The sequence below is a fragment of the Mesoplodon densirostris genome, chromosome 14 (assembly GCF_025265405.1).
Source record: "Mesoplodon densirostris isolate mMesDen1 chromosome 14, mMesDen1 primary haplotype, whole genome shotgun sequence".
In the NCBI taxonomy this organism is placed as follows: Eukaryota; Metazoa; Chordata; class Mammalia; order Artiodactyla; family Ziphiidae; genus Mesoplodon; species Mesoplodon densirostris.
In genome coordinates, this window is record NC_082674.1 from 54,637,941 (window position 1) to 54,665,167 (window position 27,227).

Consider the following 27,227-nt stretch of genomic DNA (forward strand, 5'->3'; position numbering starts at 1 on the left):
GAGCAAGTGAGAACACAGAGATCTCCTGGGATGTTGTTAAGGACCCAGGCCTGAAAATAGCAGACTTTATTTCCGTTCATATGCCACTAGTATTCAGAACTCAGTCACGTAGCCCCACCTAACTATGAGAGAGGCTGGGAAAATGTAGGCCACCTACATGTCCATAAGGAAAAGGAAATGCTAGTGAACATAGCAGTCCCTGACCCCACTGTTCAGCCCTTCTTCCCCAACTCCTGTTTGGAGTTGTCTCTGGCCTGCTGTCATGGAACCAATAATCCAGAGACTGGCAAACGGCCTGTGGGTTAAATCCAACCCATGGTCTGTTTTTGTAAATCAAGATTTATTGGAACACAGCCACGCCCATATTGTCTTTGGCGGCATTCCTGTGATAATGGCAGCGTTGAACAATTTTGACGGAGCCCACAGTAACCCGCAATGCCTGAACCATTTACTGTCTAGACCTTTACAGAAAAATTTGACAATTCCTGCAAAAATACATCAGCTTTCCAAATTCCAAAAGTGTGTTGATCTCTCTGAACTCTGACTTTTCTTCTGTTTCTTTCCCCTTGCGGTGCAGCATGCTGCACTGGGCAAACCAGTGGATGAGACCACCTCTGGAGAAGGGTTCTGACGTGCTGGGGAAGAACTTGGAGGCTCGCTTACTCCTCGGTTCATTGGGGCATTTTGGTCATTTTCGTAACATTGCTGAAGTTTTCCATGTTTTTAGGTTTAAGGAAACTTTCTGAATTTAATTCTTTTCACTTATTCAGCTTCCAAATGAAGTTCTCGTATCACTTGGAAGTTTTATATATGTTTTCAAAAATGGAAGAGAAAGCAGACAATGTGACTGTGGTCAACTAAATGCAAAAAAAAAAAAAGGGTTATAGGAAGAGCAAAAATTGGAAAGAGAGCTGAGAAATGTTATGACTCACAAATGTTATCTCACAAACTGCAACCCCAACTCTACCCCTGTAAAATCATCTTATTGTTGCTACTGAAAAAAAGAATAACTGCAAATATGATTTATTGCATAAGTTGTGCTATCTTTGTAAATTCAAAGATTATATGTCACTTAGGTCATTTTTAACTAACAATAGCTATATGTTGCTTCATTTTCCTCTATTATATATAACATTATTAAACTTTGCTGTATGACCAAGGCCTCTTGGATCCTTTATTTAATAAAGATTTTGAGACTTCAAAAGAGGCTGCCTCCCCTCTCGGATGGCCTCTTCTTCCCTGGAGTTTCTGTGATTCACTGCAGCACCATCCAACTCCTGGCTGCTCTGCCGAGCCCTTCTGCCGTGTTTCTAAGGACACAGGTTTGGTTTCTAAAACATCAACACCTCCCCGCCTCTCCCAGTGCTCAGAAAAAGTTTCCACCTTCTGGTTTGGGGCTTTGGCCAGAGCCCACGCCCTGTTCGCAGATGTGCCGGAAGGGAGCCCAGGCCCTCTGGTGGAGGCGCTGTCTTCTCAGCCCATGGAGTGGCTGGTCGGAGGTGATGTGGATGCTGCCCCACGAAAGTCACCGGGAGACTCTGGGGTTGGGGCTGGAAGATTTGCAGACTCTTCCTCTGGGCTCCACCTGAAAGAGAAGTTCTAGGCTATGAAGCTTGTGAGGACTTCTTGTTTCCTGCTTTGTGAGTCTTTTTCACTAATCCCCCTTTTTCATGGATCACTGGGCCATCTGAGATCAGAGCTTCCCTGCACTCCAGCTCAGACCAGGGGAAATCTCTCTCTCCTCTGCCCCCAAAGGGTCCTGCTAAAATGTAAGCTTCATGAAGACAGGGACGTTTGTCTCTTCACTGATGGATTCTAGAACAGTCCTAGTACATATTAGGTGCTCAATAAATATTTGCTGAATGAATGGCTCTTAGATGACTGAGCAAATGGCACTTGGGAATGACTCTGTGTCTGCTTATTGATGATTCTTTTTTCATTTCTTAGAAAAAAAAACAAAAGCAAGAAGAAAAAACAAAACACAGGTTTTACTCAGGTAATATTTACACACAAAGAAACGTACAGGTCTTCAGTGCACAATCTGATGAGCTTTGAAGATATATATTCCCTATGCAACCAATATTCCAATCAAGATTTATAATATTTCCATCACCCCAGAAAATAACAATGCCTTTTATTAATCAGCTTGGGGTCCTACCTTATATTATGTATTCCCCTTCAGAATTCTCATTTCATTTTATCTTATTATAAGAACTCATGTCAGCCTTCACCTACCAAAGTATAAGCTCAGTGAAGTTGGGGACACCGTGACTCATCACGGCCTCTCCAGAGCCAGGTGGCTAAATAAATGTTAAAGAATGCACTCCTGGGCTTCCCTGGTGGCGCAGTGGTTGAGAGTCTGCCTGCCGATGCAGGGGACACGGGTTCGTGCCCCGGTCTGGGAAGATCCCACATGCCGTAGAGCGGTTGGGCCCGTGAGCCATGGCCGTGGAGCCTGCGCGTCCGGAGCCTGTGCTCTGCAACGGGAGAGGCCACAACAGTGAGAGGCCCACATACTGCAAACACACACACACACACACACACACACACAAAACAAAGAATGCACTCCTGGATAATCTGAAGATAAGGCTTACAACAAAGATGCACTGGGGCGCATGTGACCTATTTCTGAGTGAAGTGCTGGGTGGAGAGCACAGAGAGAAAGTACAGGGTGGAGGAGAAGGAAAAGCCAGCTTAGTTGAAGACAGAACAGAACAGAGTTCAAGAAGGGCCAAACAATGGGACACACAGAGACCTCATAATTTTGTCGCAGGTCAGATCTACTTGCAAGCAAAAGGATTCCCTTCCCAATCATTCAATGAAAGATTAGCATGCTTCATCTCCACACCAAAACCCACACCCCAGGTTTGCTAGTTAGCAGTGCTTTGCACCCCCAATGGATGTTCAACACAAGCTTCGTCAATAGAATTTATTGAATACCTGTCTTATCTCATGATACAGCTGTACCTGACCCAAACAACTAGGACTCAAAGGACCCTTCAGGAAATGGGCTAAGATCTGGAACCAACCAATAGCATCACGGCGCAGAATAGGGGATTTGGAGCCAGTTGACTGCATTCAACTTCCAGCACCACTACTAGATTTGCGCCTCTGGGCATGTTATTTAACATCTCTGTTCCACAGTGTTTGCATTTGTAAAGGAGGATGACAAGAGGGACAAGCTTCCTGTGAGGATTAATGAAAACAAAGCACATAAAGAGTTTAGCACGAGCCTAGCATATACTAAGTGCACAAGGACGGTTCTCATTATTAGCAACTCTTGGAAAGTGAGCCTGACAAGAACACCCCCAGCTGCGGGAGCTGAGCAAAAAGTATCTCATCCATTCTGGGGTCAGCTACAGTATTGGGAAGATGTGGCCTCAGCAGGTCCTAGTCCCAGCAGAGAGGGGACCTTGGAGAATCTGAAGGAGGCAGCAGAACAGCCCAATGAGCAGGAACAGAAAAAGCTTGGAATTCAGGGGCAGTGGAGATGGAAGATGAGCCTGGGAGAAATACTCAAAGAAAGGGTGGAAACTGACAATGAGTGACCGGTCCAGAAATGTGGAGGCAGTTCTGCCGTCAAACCTAATACATCAAATTCCTTCCCCCCATTTTTTTCTAATTAGGCTACTGGTACACAGAAGGTATGTGCTCAATGTTGGTACATGCACAAATACATCATGTGTTTGTCATGAGGAAAAGATTATGGTAATTAACACAGAATATTGAAAATACAAATGGAGGAAAAAGAATTTGTGATACATTTCCACGTTAGTGGTTCCCTGATAAAATGTGGCTCTCAGCTCTATAAATCAGACTGATGATGAAATGCAATTGTAAGTTGGTAAGAACTGTGAGAGCTGGGGTCTGGAAACTTGAGCTAAGCATCACTGCATCCCTAGATCAGAGCAAAGCAGGGAGGGAAGAGGCATGTCTTGGATGAGAAGTTGGTTCCATGTAATTTTTTTCCTTTTTCAGGCCACTTTCTCAATATCACAATTATTAATTATCCATTTCTATACTCCCTATTAGAAGGACTCCCTCCAGGGAAAAAGCAGTTGATGTTTAAAAAAATGTAGTTCTTTAAAGGCTTAGGCCTATGACTGTCCCCTCTGTGATGTTCTAAAAATGCTTCCCTTGGCAGTTCAGCTATGACTCACATGGATCAGAATGGCATTTCAGGGAAATTGTCTTTCTCTGTCTCTGAAACTAGGCCTACAGTCTAGTCTCTGTTCTTGGTTTCTCTTGTTCAGCTGATGAGGCTTTATGGTGCCATCTTGGTGAAGGAATCAGTTATACCTGCAAATAGAACCCCTCCACTCCATCATGTGTCCCATTTGCTGTGGCAGAAGCCAAGGCTGAGGGCTTCCGCTTCTTGGTGAGGAGGCCTGGGACAATCTCTCTGGGCCCCGAAATTCCTGGTTGTCCTTCTCCACTGGGGTGGGCTGTTGCAGGCACCCGTGGGAGCAGGTGGCACTGCATCCTCCCTGGCACATTCAGCCTTTGGCTTAACACAGAAGCAATCTGACTTGGAGAGTGAAGAAGGGATTCCTTCCCCAAGGGATCTGTTTAGCTGGCAGCAGTTCTGGTTAGAAATTTACCTGTTGGCACAGAAAGAAAAGAACAGGGTAATTCTGTCAAAGCTGTACAATCAAACTGGTCAGCCCTCTCTGAATGAAGGCCTAATGTTGGAGTTAGCTCCGTGCCCCATCAGCAGGAACAAGTGGACCTATTATTGGATAAAAACAATTACCTGCATGCCAGGAGGCAGCGTGCTACAGTGGAACCAACATGCTTTGCTTGTGTCCCATCACTGCCACTTTCCTGATAAGTGATCTTGAGAAAGTTATGTCAACTCCCCATGCTTCAATTTTCTTATCTATGAAATAGAACTAGTAAAACCAGTCTCATAGGGTTTGGGGAGATGACTAAATGAGACCGGTCATGGAAAGTGGGTTGCAAAGTGCTTGACACATAGTAGGCCCTCATTATTGCTAGTTTCTCAACATATGTCTCTTCCCTGTTCCTTTCCCTTTCCTGCTGGCTCTCAAAAACGCAAGGAGAATGGAAAGAAATAAAAGTTATGAAGAATAAAAGGGTAATACAGGCAGGCAGGAAGACAGAACTGGCAGGAAAAGTCTGAGAAGGAAAGCTCAGGAATTCGGAAACCAGAACAATGATGGTGTTTTGTGTACTAGTAGGTTCTGCAGCGGATATCTGTGTATTTTTTCTGTCTGCTGAATGTCCTTCCTCCCTGTTTAAGTTTTCTGTTGCTGCATAACAAATTACTCTGAAACTTAGCAGCTTAAAGCAATGTACATTGATGACCTCACAGATTTCCTATGGGTCAGGAATGTGAGTGTGGATCATCCAGCTCAGGGTCTCTCACAGGCTGCAATCAAGGAGTCGGCCAGGGCTGCCCTCACTCAAGGTTCAGGTGGGAAAGCATCCACTCCCAAACTCAGTCAGTGGTTATTGGCAGGACTCAGGTCCTTGTGGGCTATTGGATTGAGGGTCTCAGTTCCTCGCTGGCTATTGGCCAGAGGTGATCCTCAGTTTCTTGCCGCATGAGCCTTTCCATAGAGCAGCTTATAACATGGGAGCTGGCTTCATCTGAGTGAGCAAGGGAAAAAGGGGGAATCACAGACTTCAGTAAAATAATGTCAGAAGGAATATCCCATCACTTTCGCCATATTCTATTCATTAGAAGTGAGTCGCTTGGTCAAGCTCACATTCAAGGGGAGGGGATTACATGAAGGCCTAGACATCAGGAAGTGGTGATCTCTGGGAACCTAGAAGGCTGATTACCTCACTGCCCTTCTGGTGAGAGCAACCCTCCTCCCTCTATAAAGGCACATATGATTCTGGTAAGATCACTCTCCATGATACCTGCCATCCCCACCCCACCCCACACTGGGATAACATGACACCCAGGTCACCAATCATCACAACACATCCAGTTGGCCACAGTGATTGGTCCAAGAAGTAGCCATGTGACCCAAGCTGAGCCAATCAGAGTCTTTCCTTGGGATTTATATATACTGAAACAAGGAGGCAGAAGTTCTCTCTTTCATCTGAAATCACTAACATGGAATGATGTAGCCTGGGGTTTTCTTTGGCCATATCCTCTACCAACCATAAAAAAAAGAATTCCAGTTGTACCAGGAACAATTGAAGACATCACATTTTGAAGCAGAGACAAAAGATCTGAGATTAAAAAGAGAGCACAAATAAACTAATGACATTTGTTTTTCACCCTTGAAGCTAGTTCCACCCCTGAAAGCTAATGTAACTCCCTTTTTCACTTGAGATAGTTTAAATTGGGTTATGTCTCTTGAAGCAAAAAGAAACTTGGTTAATTCAGCCTCAGTTTTTGCATCTGTAAAATCAAAGATCTAAATCAAATGATCTCCATGGCTTTTTCCACGTTTCAGGTTCTAAGATTTGGACTTGAATGGTCTGATCCTTTACCAAGAAATAGATTTTTCAGAAGTGGGGAAAGAGTAGAAGGAGCAGCCTGAAGGAAGAGGAGTGCATAAGGGGGTCAGGGGTACTCCTATGACCTATGGAATCCAAAGACCATGTCTGCCTTCTTCATAATTTAGCAAGGTTCCAAGTTTTAACTCAGAACCTTAAGAATCCCACCAAAAAGGACTCATGCCTTAGTGATCCAGGGTAAGACTCAGACACTTGCTTCTTTCACATGCTGCTAGAGCCATGATAATACTGTCTCAGGGACATGGGCTTTAGAGGCAGTAGCCCTGGGCTTAATAATTATAATAATAGGGCTTCCCTGGTGGCGCAGTGGTTGAGAGTCCGCCTGCTGATGCGGGGGATACGGGTTCGTGCCCCGGTCCGGGAAGATCCCACATGCCGCGGAGCAGCTGGGCCCGTGAGCCATGGCCGCTGAGCCTGTGCGTCCGGAGCCTGTGCTCCACAACAGGAGAGGCCACAACAGTGAGAGGCCCGTGTACCGCAAAAAAATAAATAAATAAATTAAATAATTATAATAATAAAATAATAACATCTAATGATTACTGAGTGTGTACTACACACCTGGCAATATCTTACATCACAGCTTCTTGACTTACTAGGTATGTGACTTTAGGCAAGTGACTTACCCTCCCGAAGCCTCTGCTTCTTCATCTGTAAAATGGGGGTAATAATAGTTCCCTTCTCACAGGGCTGTTGTGAGCATTCCTATGAGTCAATGGAGGTAAAGCACCAAGCACAGTACCTGGCATGTGCTGTTCTTCTTCAAATGTTCTTCTTTGCCTTTTACACCCAGCTCAAATACCCTCCATTCCACAAGCTGTCCCCGGTTGCCCTCCACCTCCTCTGTGCTCCCACAGCACTTTACTTCTGCCTGCTTTTCTAGCCCTATGGCCCTGCAATATATTCACCTGTTCACCTAGCTATCACTCCTGGCCGACCATACCTTATTTATCTTTGGGTTCCTGAGGTCTAGATCCATGCCAAACACACAGTAGGATCTCAACAGATCCAAATGGGTTGATAAGCAAAATATATATCAGCCTCTCAAGCAGAGGAGCAGACAGTGTGATTGGGAGCAGGACACACCCAACCAGGACACCGCCTCATTGGGCATTTAGGATTTTTGTCAGGCGAAATTCTGATGTGTTTCTCTAAAACTACTCCTCCAATGAAACCACAAATTGCTCAAGTGAAAAGTAATAGTTCCTCACAACTGGCAGGACAATCCGCCAGTAACCAGTGTGGAGCCCAGTGTTAACGGGTGTGGTGCAGCTGGTTTGGAAGCCTACCAAAGAGACAGCAAGTAAACACGACGGTTGCCTGGGTGCACAAACACCAAACCAGCTTCTCATCACCTCATCCCTGAGACAGTCCAGTCACAGCATCTGTGACACCCAAAAGTGGTTACTTGTCAGCTCCTGTCAAGTGCAGCAGCAAGGGCCAACCACCCCCAAAATGCAGATCTTAAGGACAAAAACACAATAACAGCAGTTTTTATAGGAAACTAAGCAGTGTGTGTGTGTGTTTGTGTGTGAGTGTTCAGAAAAAGTGGTCATTTTCTAAGGTGAGTATAAGACAAGGGACTGTGTTAAAAGAGGAAATATTTCTCCCCTTCTAAGACCACATTCTTCTCTCCAGCTAGAGGCTAGGCAGGGCTAGAAGGGAAAATTGGTTAGAATTTTGCACCCACCCAACCAACTACAGAAAGACACCCTGGGGGACAGTCTGCTAGGCTACACGGGGCTGACCACATGGCACTTCATTTCTCACTCATGTGGGTCTCAGGGAAGCAGTGTGAAGTGCTTTTGGAATCTATAAGGAGAGTGGGGAAGGAAACTGGAAGCATGCCTGGCTGGGGTGGCATGAATAGAGGAATAAAAGATTTTAAATACAATTTTTATCCCCTTGTGTTGATTGGAATTCAACTACAGGGCATAGTAAAGCTTACAGGATTACGGTGGGTGGTCTCCCCCATGACAGGAATTCAATAAAACTCTCTTACCCCCAACTCCTCTTCCCCATCTCTTTGTTTCTATTCATTCACTCATTCATTTATCTATACCCTGCCTGGTTCCCAAAAGCAATGCAGCCTCATATTCTACAGGCCCTGGGGAGCTACCAATGGTTTTTAAGCATGGGAGCTCCATGATCAAATATGACTTTTAGAGCATCTAGAATCAGTGATGAGGATGGAATTAGAGAAGACAGAGGCCAGCAGCCATCCAGATGTGTACAAACTAGTGGCTGTGGAGGAGAGAGGATGGAGATTATTTAAGAGAGAGGATAATCAGGATTTCTTGGCTTGGCCAGAATGTGGTTGGTGGAGAGAGAGCAAAAAATAACTAGAAAATTTCTTCTTTAGGTGATTTTGTGAATTATGACACTACCAAAGATTGACAATACAGAGGAGGAGAATTTTGGAGAAGGGGAGATAAAAAGCACGAGGAACCACTTTAGTGAAAGATGCCATACAATGATACGTCCTGTTACCAGTGCAGGGGACAGATAATGTTGCTAACAAGGGGTCATTTTTTGCTCCAATCATCTGTTGTGGGTTGACCTCCAGCTGCATCACATGAGGTTGCTCTGATCCACATCTACAGCTGGTCTTAGATGCTGATCGTGCCCCATGGTATGATCACTATGGTCACTACAGGAACTTTGAGAGTGTAGGAATGGGGCAATACAAGCCTAGGCCCACCCCTTAGAGACCACCCAGAAGGCCTCTTTTACTGATAGTGCTCCCTGCGTGTACCACTTTCACATCTAAATATCTAGAGGTTGGACAGACATCCGCTGGTGGAAAACTGAGTACACCAGGGTAGGTGATCTGACTGTTGTGATCATCCTCAGGCCCTGCCTTGAGTCTCTGCTCAAATCTGACCTCCTAGCTTGAGGGATGGAGGGGGAAGAGGAATCCTTTCCAAGCAGCCTAGTCTTCTCTCTTTTCCCCCAAAACACCTTCTGCCCATCTCAGAGCCCCTGCTCCTCCTTCCTTGTCCCCAGAATGCCTTCCTTTTCCATACTGGGCAAGTCTATTAGCCGGGCAGCTTCCTGAGTGGGAGAGTTGTTATCTGTTGGAGCAGTCTACCTCTGGACTTGGTAGGCTGTCTGTCTCTGTTTGCTGCACACATAGAAAACTTTCGTTCAGCTTGGAAGTTTTTTTTTGTTTTGTATTGCTTATTTATTCTCACTTTGTTCTAAATAAAAGTTTGAGGGCTTCCCTGGTGGCGCAGTGGTTAAGAATCTGCCTGCCATTGCAGGGGACACGGTTTCGAGCCCTGGTCTAGGAAGATCCCACATGCCGCGGAGCAACTAAGCCCATGCGCTGCAACTACTGAGCCTGTGGTCTAGAGCCCGCGAGCCACAACTACTGAAGCCCGTGCGCCTAGAGCCTGTGCTCCACAACAAGAGAAGCCACCGCAATGAGAAGCACACACACGCAAGGAAGAGTAGCCCCCGCTCGCCACAACTAGAGAAAGCCAGTGTGCAGCAACAAAGACCCAATGCAGCCAAAAATAAAATAAATTAAAGGGAGACCAGGCTAGGCGTGAGGACCTCGCAAGCTCCTCCACGTGGGCTCCCCTCCCCCCTGCGGTGACCCCCGCTCCCACCGACTGGCCCCGAAATGGTGGCGGCGGTTTGTGGTCATTGGTCTCAGGCATTTAGGACCAACATTTGAAGACCGGAGGGGAACTGCAACCATGAATGAAGAAAATACAGATGGAACAAATGGATGCAGTAAAGTCCAAACTGGTACTCAGAATGAAGCAGCATTACTTGCTTTGATGGAAAAGACTGGATACAACATGGTTCAAGAAAATGGGCAAAGGAAGTTTGGTGGTCTGCCTCCAGGCTGGGAAGGTCCACTTCCACCTAGAGGCTGTGAAGTTTTTGTAGGAAAAATACCTCATGATATGTATGAAGATGAGTTAGTTCCTGTATTTGAAAGAGCTGGAAAGATATATGAATTTCGACTTAGGATGGAATTTAGTGGTGAAAATCGAGGTTATGCTTTTGTTATGTGTACTACAAAAGAAGAAGCCCAGTTAGCCATCAGAATTCTTAATAATTATGAGATTCGACCAGGGAAGTTATTCGGTGTGTGTGTAAGCTTGGATAATTGCAGATTAGTTACTGGAGCTATTCTGAAGGAAAAGAAGAAGGAAGAAATCTTGTATGAAATGAAGAAAGTTACAGAAGGAGTTGTAGATGTCATTGTTTACCCAAGCGCAACTGGTAAGACCAAAAATCGCGGTTTTGCGCTTGTTGAGTATGAATCTCACAGAGCTGCTGCTATGGCTAGGAGAAAACTAATTCCAGGAACTTTCAAACTGTAGGGCCATACCATTCAGGTAGATTGGGCTGACCCAGAGAAAGAGGTTGATGAGGAAACCACGCAGAGAGTTAAAGTTCTCTATGTTCGAAAAGTAACGATCTCAACTACAGAGGAAACAATTAAAGCAGAATTCAATAAATTCAAACCTGGTGCAGTTGAATGAGTAAAGAAACTTAGAGATTATGCTTTTGTTCACTTTTTCAACCGAGAAGATGCAGTGGCTGCTATGTCTGTTATGAATGGAAAATGCATTGATGGAGCAAGTATTGAGGTAACACTGGGAAAACCTGTAAATAAAGAAAACACTTGGAGACATCATCTTAATGGTCAGATTAGCCCCAATTTGGAAAACCTGATTGTGTTTGCTAACGAAGAAGAGAGCCACCCAAAAACTCCAGGCATGGCACCAACTCTTCCAGCTTGTCTCAATGGCCAGCATGGCCCAAGCCCCCCTGAAATTGAAAGATGCGCTTATCCATTTTTTCCTGGAACAAAGCTTACTCCAATTAGTATGTATTCTTTAAAATCCAATCATTTCAATTCTGAAGTAATGCATTTGGATTATTACTGCAACAAAAATAATTGGGCACGACCAGAGTATTATTTATATTCAACAACAAGTCAAGATGGGAAAGTACTCTTGGCATATAAAATCGTTATTCCTGCTATTGCAAATGCATCCCAGAGTTACTTCATGCCAGACAAATTCTGTACTACATTGGAAGATGCAAAGGAACTGGCAGCCCAGTTTACGTTACTTCGTTTGGACAGGGGACACAATCTCTTCAGCCTGGACCTATGTAGAAGAATTTGGAGAAAATAAACAGGTCCTTTCTGATGCTGCTTGAGCTTATTCTCCTGCAGTGGATCTCATTTCCGTTGGCTTAATATTAAGTCCCATGACAACACTAAGTTAACATTCATTTTTAGCCCTCATTTATAGCACCAGGAAACTATAGAAAAAATTTTACCTGTGCATTAAATGACCTAATTTCTTCTGTTCCTAGAAACACCGTACATTTTATAAATAATCACTTCATAGTCATTTTCACACCCTTGGCTTACACTACACCAAAGAACATAGTTGAGTTTTTGGAAAGTACAGGATTTACAGATTTGGTCTTTAGTACTCACACACATCTATAAACATTATAACTAATGAAGCAAGAAATTATTGATGCGTAAGATGAATGTTTATTGTGGAACAGTAATATTTCAAATGTTGGTTTTTAAGGAAATAATTTGGTTTAATTTTTGGATTTTTCTGTACTGTAAGTTGATAATAGTTTCTTGAAGTTTATTTTATAAAGATGATTCATTTTACTGTTTTATGGTACCAGTAGAATTCTAATGTTAAATTGGTTTATTGGGTTGTATAAATGTTTACGTTAGTATTTAAATAATGAAATATTAGAGAGTTTTTTCAGTCCAGGGGTAAGTGTTTCTGCTGGTTTGATACCTAATACAGTTTCAAAAAAGAAGCAAATATGAATTCACTGTTTTATATCTTTTCTTCATGGACGACCCCTTAGTGTCAGTACCACATTTAAAAGGAGCTTCACTGTGGATAGAGCAAGAGACATCAGAGATTCCCTTTTCTGGTGATCATAAAAAAACAATTAACAGATATCCAAGAAACAGATATCCAAGAATGCATTCTAGTAAGATCTCTGAAGCATTGTGTCAGTGAAAATTTACTTAATACTGACTGATGAAACTATCAGGATTTGCAATGCAGTGAATGCTGAAACAGTCTTTATCAGCAATATAAGATTATCAGGATTTTGAATGTTAGAACATTATGTGATTATAGTTTTAATGCTTTGTCTCTTTGAATTAAATTTGTAAGCATAAAGATGTGAAGCATAATTGTTATGTATTTATTTACAGACTACAATTTCTGTCACAGTTCAGTAAATAGTCTTTCCCCTGTTAGTGCTACTCTCTCTTCTGGGACTCCCAGTGTGCTTCCTTACACTTTAAGGCTTTATTCTTATCCAAGCTATCTATCCTTTGTCACCAACAGTATCACTTGCTAATGGCAGCCATGTTGGACAGCGGCTATATATCTCCAATCAGGCCTCATCCTTCTGAAGAAAATATTGTAAACAGGAGTATGAAACTTTCCTTGTAAAGCATGCAAATTAAAATACTGTTTTATTGGGCTTCCCTGGTGGCACAGTGGTTGAGAGTCCGCCTGACGATGCAGGGGACAAGGGTTCGTGCCCCGGTCTGGGAAGATCCCACATGCCGCAGAGTGTCTGGGCCCGTGAGCCATGGCCACTGAGCCTGCACGTCTGGAGCCTGTGCTCTGCAACGGGAGAGGCCACAACAGTGAGAGGCCCGTGTACCACAAATAAAATAAAATAAAATACTGTTTTATTTTAGAATCAGGTTTGTACATTTGGTTTTAAAATGATAATTATATATTTATTTCAACATAGTAAATATCAGTCACAATTCATAATAATCTACAGTTGTAAAACTTGTAAAAATGCTAAGTTTTAAAAGTTACTCAGTGATTTCTCTTGATAAAGGTATAACAAACTGCTGTTCTTTTTAAACTTTTGGGATTTTAAATAACTTCTGATTCCTGAGTGGTCAGTAGAACCCAGAAGTTTACATTAAATTTTTTCATTATAACTTTGCTAAATAGAGTTTTGCAAGTATTAAAGCACTTGCAGACAATGGTTACACTAGATTTGATTACCAAGGATCACTATCTGTATTAGCAATTAGACCAATTATATAAACGGAAGCATCTAATTATTATGTAGAAAGAAATGAAGGGCAAAAAGATTAAGATGCAAATTTTATGCAGTACTAAAGAAAAAGCAATCTACCATTGTGCTCCTTGAAAATAACTATAAATATTTTACTTAATAATTGTTGTAGAAATAATTATAATTTTGCTGTTAATGTATTTAAGGTTTTTATAGGTATGCTCCATTTGTGTTTTTGATATTCATTGTATAGTTCTTTGAGTAATAAGTGTTATGGTTTTTAATGTTGAAATCATGTGTTGTTTAATTTTTGTACTTGAATTCAAATTCTTTGACATTAAATATACAATGCTTCTAAAAAAAATAACTTTGTTTTAAATAAAAGTTTGAGGCATCTCTCAGTACAGTGGGTTTTTAAAAAAATAAGAGCAGAGGGCCTGGGGGATAGCTTGCTTAGGGCTAAAAGCCCAAGGAGCAAATGTAGAGTCTCCCCCTGCTGGCTGGTTTAGCCTTTGGGAAGCCCTGCGCAGTTTCACAGGGGAGAATCAGCCAACTTCAGAAGATACTCTTCCTTTCCGAAACAATGGTCAGTGCCCCGATAGACTGACCCTGTTTAAAACTCATTCCATCACTTTCTGCCCCTCTCTTTCACCAGCTCTTGCACAAATATTCAGGGTCTTAATTTGTTCGCCTGTGGAACATTTCCTGGCCCCTGACGCTGAGCCAGCACTTTGCCAGCAGTGGGAGCCTTCAGGCGAATGAATCACACTCCCCGCCCCGGGAGTCCAGCGTTAGCAGAGCTGCTCTCTTTCTGTAGCAAAGCCCTAGCCAGCCCCGGCTGGGCACACTCAGATTAAAGGGGCTCCCCTGCCAAGGGCCCAGATCCAGGCCCGTAAGGGAGGCTTAGAATCTATCTAGGATTTTCAGGAAACGGGTGTATTTTTTCAGGAGTTAATTTAGCAGTTATCCCAGAGCTTCTGCTGGGCTGAGGCAGAACCATGCTGCCCCCTACAGGTAGGAGGGAGAGGTACGCATCCTGAAGGCTGCAACCCTGGCTGGCTGTGCTCCACCTAGGTGACCTTCATCTCAGAGGGCTCCCCCAACTGGGCAATGCTCCCAGTGATGCTCAACACGTGATCCCCAGACTAGCGGCAGAAGCCACACTTGGGAACTCGTTAGAAATGTAAATTCTCAGGCCCCACCCCAGTCCTACTAAAAGGCAACTCCAGGAGTGGGACCAGCAGTCTGCTTTAGCAAGTCCTCCAGGGGATTCTGATGCACCTCAAGTTTGGGAACCACTGGTCCAGAGAGAGCGGTGTGGCCACCTCTGGGGGCCCTACTTTATGGCTTGGCTTCATGAGACTTGGCACCTCCTGCCTCATATCAGCCTCAGAACCACAGCATTTCAGAGGTACCTACTGCAGACCCCTTCCCCTTAAAATGAGAACAATGAGGTGCAAGGGTGTGGTTTGCCCAAGGCAATCCTGTCAGGGAATTCTTCCCCAAACCTCCCAAATTACACGAGAGGAAAAGGAAGGCCAGTAAATGTGACCCTCCCGGGGTTCCTCAGACCTACCTGCTCCGGGTTTGGGGGCTCTGCCCAGCCTCTCCTGTGGGTCTGGCTCTCCCACGCCTGTGCCTGGAGGACTCGGAGCTCTGGGCCCTCGGGACAGAGTCCCCTCCCCTTCTCTTTTCTTCCTTTGAGCCATGTTCCATTCAGCCTTCTTTTTTTTTATTGTTTTTTTTGCGGTACGTGGGCCTCTCACTGTTGTGGCCTCTCCCGTTGTGGAGCACAGGCTCCGGACGCGCAGGTTCAGCGGCCATGGCTCACGGGCCCAGCCGCTCCGCAGCATGTGGGATCTTCCCGGACCACGGCACGAACCCGTGTCCCCTGCATCGGCAGGTGGGTGGGCTTTGCGCAGGCCTGTTCCATTCAGAGGGGCTTCAGCAGGTATTTGTAGCATGGCTGGACTTGGGAACTGGAATTAAAAGAAGAAAAGAGACGATCTTGCAGTGGTGTGGGAAAGGGAGCTCAGGGTATAAAAGGCATGTTCATTACAAACACACTCACTCACACACAAAGCTAATTCTGTTTTGTTTTCTGGGTACCCCACCTCCTCATTCCAAGGAAGTGGCCAATCCTTGTATTTCTTAGCCTCAAGAGCACTTGCTAAGTGGAAAGGTGGTGTTTCCAGAAGATAAACTCTTTTCCTGGCCTAAATGAAAGTTTTCATCTCCTTGAGGATATTCTATTAGTCTGGAAGTGGGCAGTGTTTAGGGAAGGGAATGGGGGGTGAGCTGAAGGAAGAGGGAGATTCATGGGTTCATTGAGGACTGGGACCCACACTGTACTCTCAATGCCCCAGGTATACGGCAGGGCCTCTGGGAGGAATGATGCACCTCAGGAGGCTAGCTGGGGGTCTGGGGTACCCATTTCCCACAAAGTGGTTAAAAGAAATCAGGTGGCCTGGGCTTAAACTCAAGCTCTGCCACTGGCTGGCTATGTGCCATGGGATACCTGCTTCCCTTTATGTGCCTCAGTTTCCTCATCCATGAAAATTAAAATCACATATTCCAAAGCATTTATTGAACTATATGCTAGGTACTGTTCTAGGGGCTTGAGAGATAGAAGTAAACAGATAAAGATCCTACCCTTTTAGAGCTTACATTCTACTGGGGGGAGGCAGACAGAAAACACTATTAGTATGTAAATCATATAGCCTAGAATGTGCTATGGGAACAAAAGTAGAGCAGGGAAAAGGGATGGTGAGTGTAGGGGATGAGGCACAGAGGCAGGTGGTCAGGATAGGCCTCATTGAGAACATAATATTTGGCAAAGACTTAAAGGAGATGAGGGAGAACTGTGAGTTATCTGGGAAAAGTATGTTCTAGGCTAAAGAGCAGTTGGCTCATATGAACTTATTTTTGTAAAGCACTACTGAGTCCCTGGTACTTTAGTAACATTCCATAAACATTGTTGTTGTTTTTATTGTTATTATCATTTTCATGCCCAAGTGTGGTCCAGCAGCTACAAGATACCGGGTTGCCATGTGGGCTAGGAAAAGAGCATATCCACAGTAGCCAACGTGCCCTGAACTGGGGGGACCCCTCCAAATGTTTTGCTCTGTATAAGAGCCCCAAGACCTTTGCCTGACTCTAGAATGAAGGGAGGTATCCCTAATAATGACGAAGACTGAATTTCTCTCCAGCCCTGCCAAATGGGGACTCAGAGGCAGACTCTATGATGATTTAAAGAAATAATGTAGCTTTCTAACCTGAGTTGATAAAGTAAGCTTCCTACCCAACCCAGAGGAAAATGGAAGGAGGCAGTAAAAGGAAGAACAGTCTAGACACACAATAGGGCATGAAAGATCTAAAAATGTCTAAATGCTGCAGATTAAGTAAATGTGACTTTAGTGAGGCATGGGACAAGAAAGGGGAAAAGACAAATAAGAGCTGGGGTCAGGAAGAAGAAAAATGTGTCCACAAGGATCATGTTGGAGGACATATCTGGAGATACTAGAAGGACAATGCATGTGACTCTACCAACAGGAGCAAGTCCTGAACATGTGACCAGAAAAACCAACCCCCCAAAGGAGGTGGGAGCAATAGACAGTCAGAGGGGCTGCTGGAAATGGGGGCCAAGAGTGGCATGTGGCTCCAGTGAACCAAGTTTGCCCACAGTCACAAATGTTTGGGCTCCATAGATCAGTGACCTTAAATGTGTTAGAATTCTGAAATGTTAAAATCCTGGAAAGGGCTCTACTGCTTATCTAATCTGACCCCATCCTTTTTATAAGTGAGGAAGCTGAAACTCAGAAACATGAAACAGCTCACCCAAAGTCACATTAAATTTGTCAGGACTCTCATTCACAGGGACAGAAACCCAACTCAAACCAATTCAATAGGCAAAAGGGAATGTATTGGCTGGTGTAACTATGGGAACCACGACTGGTCCCCACACCAGGACTGAGACAGAAATTTGGCTGTGAACAATTCTAGGATTTTGAGCAGAGACAAGATGAGAAATAGTATTCTGTGAAGATACAGGCAGGCATGGGACTCCCTGGAATTTATAAGACTTTTCCTGAAACTCCTTGTGTTTTATTTCCCAGAACAAAATAAATCAAACATCTACTTTGTGGGAGGTGGGAAACTGCTTGCAGCTCTAAATGGCACTTTTCTCCAAGGACTTCTCAGTAAGGGTCTAAAACAGAAGTTGTAAACTCATGACCCATGAACTAAATCAGATCTCCAACTATGCATCATCTGACCCACATACTGGGTGTTTTTAAAAATTCATTTACTTAACAAATAAATGTTGAGCATTTTCTATGTCCCAGGTACTATTCTAGGCACTTGGCATACAAAAGTGAACAAGACAAAAAAATCCTTGCCTTCGTATACTTTGATCATAATGGTAGGAATGGGCAGATCAATCAAAAAGTTTTTAAGTTACTATCTATTTAGAAGGTAGTAAATAGTATAGAGAAGAAAAAAACAGGGAAGGAGGAGACAGTATAAGGTGGGAGGGAGAGTGTGTTGTGGTCTTAAAGAGGGTGGTTGGGAAAAGCCAAGAGGGTGACATTTGGGCAAAGGCATGGGAGAAGAAACAAGCCTTGCAGGTGCCTAGAGGAAGAACATTCCAGGCAGAAGGGCCAGCAAGTGCAAAAACCTTGAAGCAGAAACATACCTAAGACATTTAGGAAACAGCAAAGATGTCTGTGTTTTGGTTTTTTAATCCGTATGAACTGCCAGCATTTAAAAAGTTGGGAGACTTCACATCAACCCAGATTCCCAGCTTTTCTTGAGAAAATATTCAGTTAGGACCTGGCAATGCTGGCTCCGAAGTATCCCATAAGAGAATGAGCTAGATCTGAGCAGCAGCCCTTCCCCTGTAATGGGACAAGCTTAGTCCCAGAGTCAGGGTAGTCCCCTCCCCACCCGAGTCCTTGCTCTCTGTTAGGCTCTCAGCTACTTCATTCATTTCAGTTGCCTCCTGGTCAGGCCCCTGCAGGCATTGAAGCTCTTGTAGCTACATAGACCAGGCTACAGTCACAGGTAAACCCCGACAGCTCAGTGGCTTAATATAACAGAAGGTTTATTTCTTGTTCACACAAAATCCAACAGGAGTAGAGTGATTCTTCCAGGCATCTATCCTTCATGAAGTGACTTCAGGGGACAGCTTATTTCCATCTTGTGGCTCTGCCGTTTTAACTTGTGGGAGCCTAAAGTGTTTTGACTTTTACAGCACATGCAATTGACGTGCCAGTGGGAGAGAAAGGTGAGAGGCACGAAGAGCATGGTGTTATGGAAACCGTGGTAAGAATCCGAAGAAAGAGAGAACATCTAAGTTGTCTTCCACTCCTGGATATAGTGTTGGATTTGGAGTAACTTGGGTTCTTTAGATTAGATAAAGCTCACTTGGGGTGACCATTAGCAATATGCCTAAGTCCATAAAGTAAGGGGAAACCTCCCTGTGGGCTCTGGGATGTCTGTTCAAATCCCCAGAACAAAAGCCACACGGCCATTCCTCTGCCAAAGCAGTGCTGAACCCAAGCCCACCAGGATGGACAGGACCTTCTGTCTGGCTCCGACAGTAGGGCTTGGGAGCCAACTCTGCCTGCTCTGACCCCACAAAAAGAACAAAGCCCAAGGGCCTGGTGTGTTCGACTCAGCTTTACCTCTTAAATGACTGCTTGCAAAACTGCCCTTCCCTTCCGGAATCTCATTTATGTCCCTCTCACTCTCAAATCTTCACTGTTCCCCTTTTCTAAGCATGGCCCATAGTCAGGAGTGTCAAGGACTGAGGTCATTGGATGTGCTGTCTACTGATGACTTACGAGAGGCCAGTTTTAATAGAAATTGTGGTTCCAGATAAATTGACTAGAGCCTAGATTCTGATAGGAAAGCATAGTCATGCTATAGGTTTTTGCAGTCAAGACATTGGGGTATGTTTTCAATGAGCTAGAAGAGAACAGGATCTTGAAGATGCCAGAAATAGGGAGATAATGGTTGATGGAGGTGGAGATGGGGAGTTACTGGTAAAATCAAGAACTCCAGAAAAGATTAGCTTTGGGAATAAAAATAGGATGTGGCTTCTTTGGAAATATGTAGAAAGAATGAAGGAAAAAAGCAAAGGATGGATGATAATGCAGATCAAATTGAGAGAGTGGAGAGCTGAGGCCTTGACCCCCTCAGTAAACTAGGTGTGGAGGTCATCTATGGGGGTGGGGGAGGTCAGAAGTTCTTTGAGAAAAATGAAAAGGATTTGGAACAGCCGCCTTGAAGAATTCAATAAAAAGTTAAGAGGAATAAAAAGGCTACTCTGACAACAAAATGACTTATGAATTGGAAAAACAAACATGCCTGGATAATGCATTGGGTACAGATTGATTTCCTCCAGCAAAGTCTTTACAGGTCTCTGCTGACCGTAGTGCTGGTTCGAACATCTATCTGAATGTCTAAGTCTGATAGAAATCTTTGGCAGAATAACTAATGGCTGGGATAACTATTAGCCTGCACTTCTCAGTACTTAGAGAAATGAAATGTTCCACTCACAGTAAGCTGTTAAAATCCTAATTATCCCCTTGGAGCCCAGCCCTCCCCATTTCAGAAACTAGCTCCTTTACAAAGAAATCTCTCTCTCTCGCTCTCTCTCTCTCTCTCTCTCTCTCACACACACACACACACACATGCACATGCACACGTACCCATTCATACACACCATGACTAAAATAAATGGATCTTCATTTCCTCATCTGGTTAGATACTCTACGTCACTCCTTGACATGCTGACTTTCTGCTAACCCTATCGTTGATTGTTCCAAACAAAGTAAGCTTTCTCCCAGCTCCAGTGACAGCAGCGGCTGTTTTTTGTGGGAAAATGCATTTATATCAACACCGGACAACTTTTACTCCTTCATCACACTGTGGCTCATTATGAACGAAAGGCCAGTTCCTTTCCTCCTGGGCTTTTGTGGAGAGACTGAGAAAATCATTTCCTGGGGAAATGAAGGCTGAAAGCCCTGGCAGGGAGAGAGACAAGTCTGCAGAGAGGCATTGGAAAAGGCTGGCAGGGGGAGAGACGTAAGAGACTGATTCCAGAAACAAGGTACTGAATGATGACAGCACCTTCTTCGAAGCCTTAAAGGGCTTCTCCGTGGGCTCAGGCTTTTCAGCAAATAGCAGCCTGTGTGAAACAGCAAAAAGAGTTGCCTTTACTTGGTCCTAAGAACAAAGACTGAGTAACACAGCCTGCGAGGCCCCAGGTCAACCAGAAGCCCCATGGCAGGTTGCCCAAAAGGGAACCCAAGAACAGAGTGCAGGTTAGAGGAGGTTTGGGAAGCAGAGCCATGCTTTAACCAAAAGGTGAGCAACAATAGAAGGAAGGGGAATGAAAGTCCTCCTATGTGGTCATCCCTGCACAGAAGATTGAATTAATTAAATTAAAGGCTCCAGTAATACTCTACAAAATTTAGAATTTGCAGCATTTTGTTATTTGGGAGCTGGTTTTAGATTGCAGTTAGATGTGTAGTTTAGTATATACAGATCATATGTGTTATAATTATTATGAATCCACCGATGGTAAAAAGAAAGAAAGAAAGGAAGGAAGGAAGAAAGGAAGACAAAAAAAGAAGGAACCAGCAGGGCTATAAGGAGGGAAGCTGCTATGGGGACATAGTTATGGACAGTTAAAGAGTACAAAGAATGTGGAATTAAATGAATAGAATGGGGCTACCCCTGGGAGATAAACAACTGAGTTGAAGCACAACCAGACAGGTGATATATTGTGTTCTTTCCCAAGGCTGGCTGTTCTTTAATTGTGCTGTTTGTCTCTTTAAGAGCACTTCGGTATTTGCAAAGTCAACTTCTGACCTGAGAACTGAAGAACTGTAAGTTCACTTACAGCCCCCCGATTGCTGTAGACCCCTTGGTGCAGAAGTAAAGGCCCTCCATGGATTGGTCTCAGCCTACCTTTCCAAACTAAGGCATAGAAGAGCTAGTTGGTAAGGCACTAGGTTGGGAAAAGATGAGTTAACATGGGCCTCTCTAATACCATGTTGGTAACTGATAGAAATTACTGGTTGCCTAAAAAGGAGTGAGATGGTGGGTGGGTGAGCTTGCCCATGGGTCCAGGCATTGTCCCACCTCCTCTGCTGCCCTCTCCACTTCCTCCCTCCTTCACTCTCACCCCATTTCCAAGGCATCCAGTTGCACTCTGGAGGTGCTTACCATCACATCCAAAACTAGGCTTGCAGCTCTTCGACATCCTCCAGATTACTACCCCTTTTCCTTCCACTTTCTGCCCCACTCCCAGACAAATCCATCAAGAAATTACGGCATCATTTGTCACAGCAAAACACAGCAGAGACACCTTCGTGCTAATCATCATGGGAATTGGTTAAAAAAATTATAGCAGCATATTATGGAGTACCATACCGGCATAGAAAGGGGAAAGCACTGTGTAAATTGATGGGGGAGATGTCCATAATATATTGCTGAGTTTTTTCTTAGAAAGCAAATTTGCTTACATGAAATTTCTAAAAATCTTATATGCTCTAGTACAATGTTATAAGTCATAATTCTAGTTATTACTTTAAAATTTATATCTCAGAAATAACTAAATTTCCTTGTCAATTGCATTATTATGAACTTTCACCAAATCTTTAACCATGGTCATTTTTAAGTCTTTTGTCATTTACAGACAGTTCTGGATGTACTCTGATGCTTTTGCAAAAATGTTCCTATAAAAGGGTTTAATCTTCAAGGAATTCATGGAAAAGACTCTGACAAGTACAGGTTTCTGGTAACTGACTATACTGCTGAACTGAATGAATAAGCATTTTCAGAACTCTAATGGAAAACTGATGAATTCATAATAGTGCTAACAAAAGATCAAGATGAAAAAAAAATTAATTACATGGGACTGAGTGAACTGATGATTATAATTTTTGTGACTTTCTGTTTGAATAATAATAAAAAAATCCCACAAGGACTCAGAGGCAAAAAATATACATATCAATTTTCACTGCAAAGTAAAGGAGCTGTTACAGTGGAGGATTACTGGACTGAATATCAATATTATGACATAGTATGAGTGTGTTTTGTGTTTGGTAATTGCAATCATTGCTGCTTTTATTGCGGTCATCCATTTACAATGCTTGGTGTCAGTTTATTTATCTCTTGTAAAAATAAAATATAGTGTGTGTGGGTGAAAAAAATTATAACAAAAAGAAAGTCAAGGCTTTATTTAACATCTTAATTTTGAATATTTATTATTGGAATTTGCTACAGGTACTTTGATTAAATAAAACCAGTGTGGTTTGTTTAAATATAAAATTTACTCTTAATAGTAAATAATATTTAAATCATAAAAAAAAGCAAATTTGCTCAAAAGTATGTCTGGAGTCAGATGATTCCATCTTTGTAAAATAAATAAAACAAAACAAAAAATGTATAGATAGATGTCTTGAGACCCCAAGGGTAAGCCTGAGGAACAGCAGATGGTCTGCTTGGCGAGAGCCCAAGACTCACCTTGCTGGGTTGGGTTACACACACTGAGTGGATCTAGAGGTGGAGGTGGTGGAGAACCAGAGTCAGTTTTCCCTCAGAGAGGTTAGAAGGAGGTGGGTTTGGGAGGAGGATGGGCAGGAGAAAAGAAAGGGCTAGAGAGACGCCGTGCCATAGGGAGAGGAACTACTTCAGGGATGTCCTGACAGTTACTCTGCAAGTCATCAGGGCTGTGGTGTGATTGCCACTTTCTAGAGTCAGTTTCTCAGCTCAGATTTTTTTTTTTTTTTTTTGCACACTATTGAAAAACAAAACTCCTCACTGGGTTTTAGGTTTATAAATTGTCAGAAGAACTTTCATTTACTCATTTTTAAACCACTCAGAAGGAAGATAACAGAGCTGGTGTTTGCTGCCTCAAACACCAGAAATCACACTGTATGGTGTTAAAGAAGAAAAACCTGGAGAACAGTGAGAAAGGAGGAGAAAAATGCTTTGAATTTAATGGAAGTTCATGTCTATATTTCCATGTGTTAATAATAGGCAATGTACAAGCCATCATCATCTCCTACAATTGTTTTATTACCTTCCACGCCTCTCTAAGCCTTTATCACAAGACCTTCGTGTCCATACAGATGTAACAGGTTTACATTTTTAGAAAAACCATTTGACAACAATGGCAGTTTTATCCCTTTATAAGTAACGAGAAAATGTGTACCTTGATGGATATCAGTGCACAGACACATTTATTCTAATTTGAGACCTTCATCACTATCCCTGTAAGTCAGCTAACAAAGGTTTTTGGTTTAGTTCATTGGGTCTTCACTTCAGCTTCCTTATCAGCAAAGAGCAGGGCATTTACAATACAACATTGAATAAACAAAATATTTTAGATCGAAGTGATTTTTTATAGATTCCATTTAATAAAAACTGATTCACGAAGGTTGGACCTTCAAGATGGCAGAGCAGTAAGACGTGGAGATCATCGTCCTCCCCATAAATACATCAAAAATACATCTACATGTGGAGCAGCTCCTACAGAACACCTACTGAATGCTGGCAGAAGACCTCAGACTTCCCAAAACACAAGAAAATCCCCACATACCTGGGTAGGGCAAAAGAAAAAAGAAAGAACAGAGACAAAAGAATTGGGATGGGACCTGCACCAGTGGGAGGGAGCTGTGAAGGAGGAAAGGTTTCCACACACTAGGAAGCCCCTTCACTGGTGGAGACAGGGGGATGGCGGGGGGTAAGCTTTGGAGCCACGGAGGAGAGTGCAGCAACAGGGGTGCAGCAGGCAAAGCAGAGAGATTCCCGCACAGAGGATCAGTGCTGACCAGCTCTCACCAGCCTGAGAGCCTTGACTGCTCACCTGCCGGGGTGAGTGGGGACTGGGAGCTGAGGCTCGGGCTTCAGAGGTCAGATCCCAGGCAGAGGACTGAGGCTGGCTGGGTGAACACAGACTGAAGGGGGCTAGTCCACCACAGCTAGCCAGGATGGAGTCCAGGAAAAAGTCTGGACCTGCTGGAGAGGCAAGAGACCATTGTTTCGGGGTGCACAAGGAGAGGGGATTCCTTCCCTGTGTGCCCACAGAAGGCAGAGCACTGCCTAAGCGAGCTCCAGAGATGGGCGTGAGCTGTGGCTATCAGCTCGGACCCCAGAGATGGGCATGAAACTCTAAGGCTGCTGCCGCTGCCACCAAGGATCCTGTGTGCAAGCGTAGGTCACTATCCACACCCCCCTGGGAGCCCATGCAGCTCGCCACTGCCAGGGTTCCAAGATCCAGGAACAACTTCCCCGGGAGAAGACGTGGCGCGCCTCAGGCTGTTGCAACATCACGCTGGCCTCTGTCACCACAGGCTCGCCCCACATTCCAATTATGACTACCGTTCCCCCCCCCCGGCCTGAGTGAGCAAGACAGCCCTAATCAGACGTTGTTTTAACCCCCTCCTGTCCGAGCAGAAACAGATGCCTGAGGGCGACCTACATACAGAGGCAGGGTCAAACCCAAAGCTGAACCCCAGGAGCTATGAGAACAAAGAAAAGAAAGGGAAATTTCTCCCAGCAGCCTCAGGAGCAGCAACGAATGCTCCTAAAATTGAGGCAGTGGACTGTGGGAGCAACTATAGACTTGGGGTTTGCCTTCTGCATCTAATTTGTTTCTGGTTTTATGTTTACCTTAGTATAGTATTTAGTGCTTATTATCACTGGCAGATTTGCTTATTGGTTTGGTTGCTCTCTTCCTTTTATATATACATATTTTTTCCTTTTTCTCTTTTTGTGAGTGTGTATGTGTATGCTTCTTTGTGTGATTTTGTCTGTATAGGTTTGCTTTTACCATTTGTCCTAGGGTTCTGTCTGTTTGTTTTTTTGTTTTGTTTTGGTTTTTTTCTCTCTTCCTTTTCTTCTGAGCCATGTGGCTGGCAGGGTCTTGGTGCTCTGGCCAGCTGTCGGGCCTGAGCCTTTGAGGTGGGAGGGCCAAGTCCAGGACACTGGACCACCAGAAACCTCCCAGCCCCATGTAATATCAATCAGTGCGAGTTCTCCCAGAGATCTCCATCTCAACACTAAGACCCAATTCCACCCAACAGCCAGAAAACTCCAGTGCTGGACACCCCATGCCAAGCAACTAGCAAGACAGGAACACAACACCACCCATTAGCAAAGAGGCTGCCTAAAGTCATACTAAGTTTACAAGACACTCCAAAACACACCACCAGACACAGCCCTGCCCACAAGAAGGACAAGATACAGCCCCATCCACCAGAACACAGGCACTAGTCCCCTCCACCAGGAGGCCCACACAAACCACTGAACAAACCTCGCCCACTGGGGGCAGACACCAAAAATAACGAGAACTATGAACCTGCAGCCTGCGAAAAGGAGACCCCAAACACAGTGAGTTAAACAAAATGAGAAAACAGAGAAATATGCAGCAAATGAAGAAGCAAGGTAAAAACCCACCAGGCCAAACAAATGAAGAGGAAATAGGCAGTCTACCTGAAAAAGAATTCAGAGTAATAATAATAAAGATGACCCAAAATCTTGGAAATAGAATGGAGAAAATACAAGAAATGTTTAACAAAGACCTAGAAGAACTAAAGAGCAAACAAACAATGATGAACAACAAAATAAATGAAATTAAAAATTCTCTAGAAGGAATCAATAGCAGAATAACTGAGGCAGAAGAACGGATAAGTGACCTGGAAGATAAATTAGTGGAAATAACTGCCGCAGAGCAGAATAAAGAAAAAAGAAGGAAAAGAACTGAGGATAGTCTCAGAGACCTCTGGCACAACATTAAACACACCAACATTTGAATTACAGGGGTCCCAGTAGAAGAGAAAAAGAAAAAGTCTGAGAAAATATTTGAAGAGATTATAGCTGAAAACTTCCCTGACATGGAAAGGGAAATAGTCAATCAAGTCCAGGAAGCACAGAGAGTCCCATACAGAATAAATCCAAGGAGAAACAGGCCAAGACACATATTAATTAAACTAACAAAAATTAAATTCAAAGAAAAAAAAATTAAAAGCAGCAAGGGAAAAGCAACTAATAACATACAAGGGAATCCCCATAAGGTTAACCGCTGATCTTTCAAGCAGAAACTCTGCAAGCCAGAAGGGAGTGGCAGGACATTAAATTATTTAAAGTGATGAAAGGGAAAAACCTACAACCAAGATTACTCTACCCAGCAAGGATCTCATTCAGATTAGATTGAGAAATTAAAACCTTTACAGACAAGCAAAAGTTAAGAGAATTCACACCACCAGACCAGCTTTACAACAAATGCTAAAGGAACTTCTCTAGGCAGGAAACAGAAGAGAAGGAAAAGACCTATAATAACAAACCCAAAACAATTAAGAAAATGGTAATAGGAACATACATTTCAATAGTTACCTTAAATGTAAATGGATTAAATGCTCCAACCAAAAGACACAGACTGGCTGAATGGATACAAAAACAAGACCCATATATATGCTGTCTACAAGAGACCCACTTCAGACCTAGGGACACATACAGACTGAAAGTGAGGGGATGGAAAAAGATATTCCATGCAAATGGAAATAAAAAGAAAGCTGGAGTAGCAGTACTCATAGCAGACAAAATAGACTTTAAAATAAAGACTATTACAAGAGATAAAGAAGGACACTACATAA

General features: G+C 43.6%; 2 protein-coding genes across 2 annotated transcripts in view; one reads left to right on the top strand and one right to left on the bottom strand.

The window, feature by feature from the left end:
- Nucleotides 1-973: 973 nt before the first annotated feature.
- LOC132501665 (uncharacterized) overlaps nt 974-27,227 on the bottom strand; it is a 32,466-nt gene continuing 6,212 nt past the window's right edge. The window contains exons 3-4 of the mRNA XM_060117334.1: nt 15,134-15,536; nt 974-1,585 (exon numbers count right to left, since the gene is read on the bottom strand). Coding sequence (XP_059973317.1) covers nt 1,332-1,585; nt 15,134-15,536 — 657 coding nt within the window. The 3' untranslated portion in view covers nt 974-1,331. The remainder of the gene's footprint in view (nt 1,586-15,133; nt 15,537-27,227) is intronic.
- On the top strand, nt 10,200-12,928 carry LOC132501954 (probable RNA-binding protein 46). The gene is given in 3 exon segments (XM_060117734.1): nt 10,200-11,595; nt 12,725-12,837; nt 12,839-12,928. Coding segments are annotated over 3 exon segments (1,599 nt in total).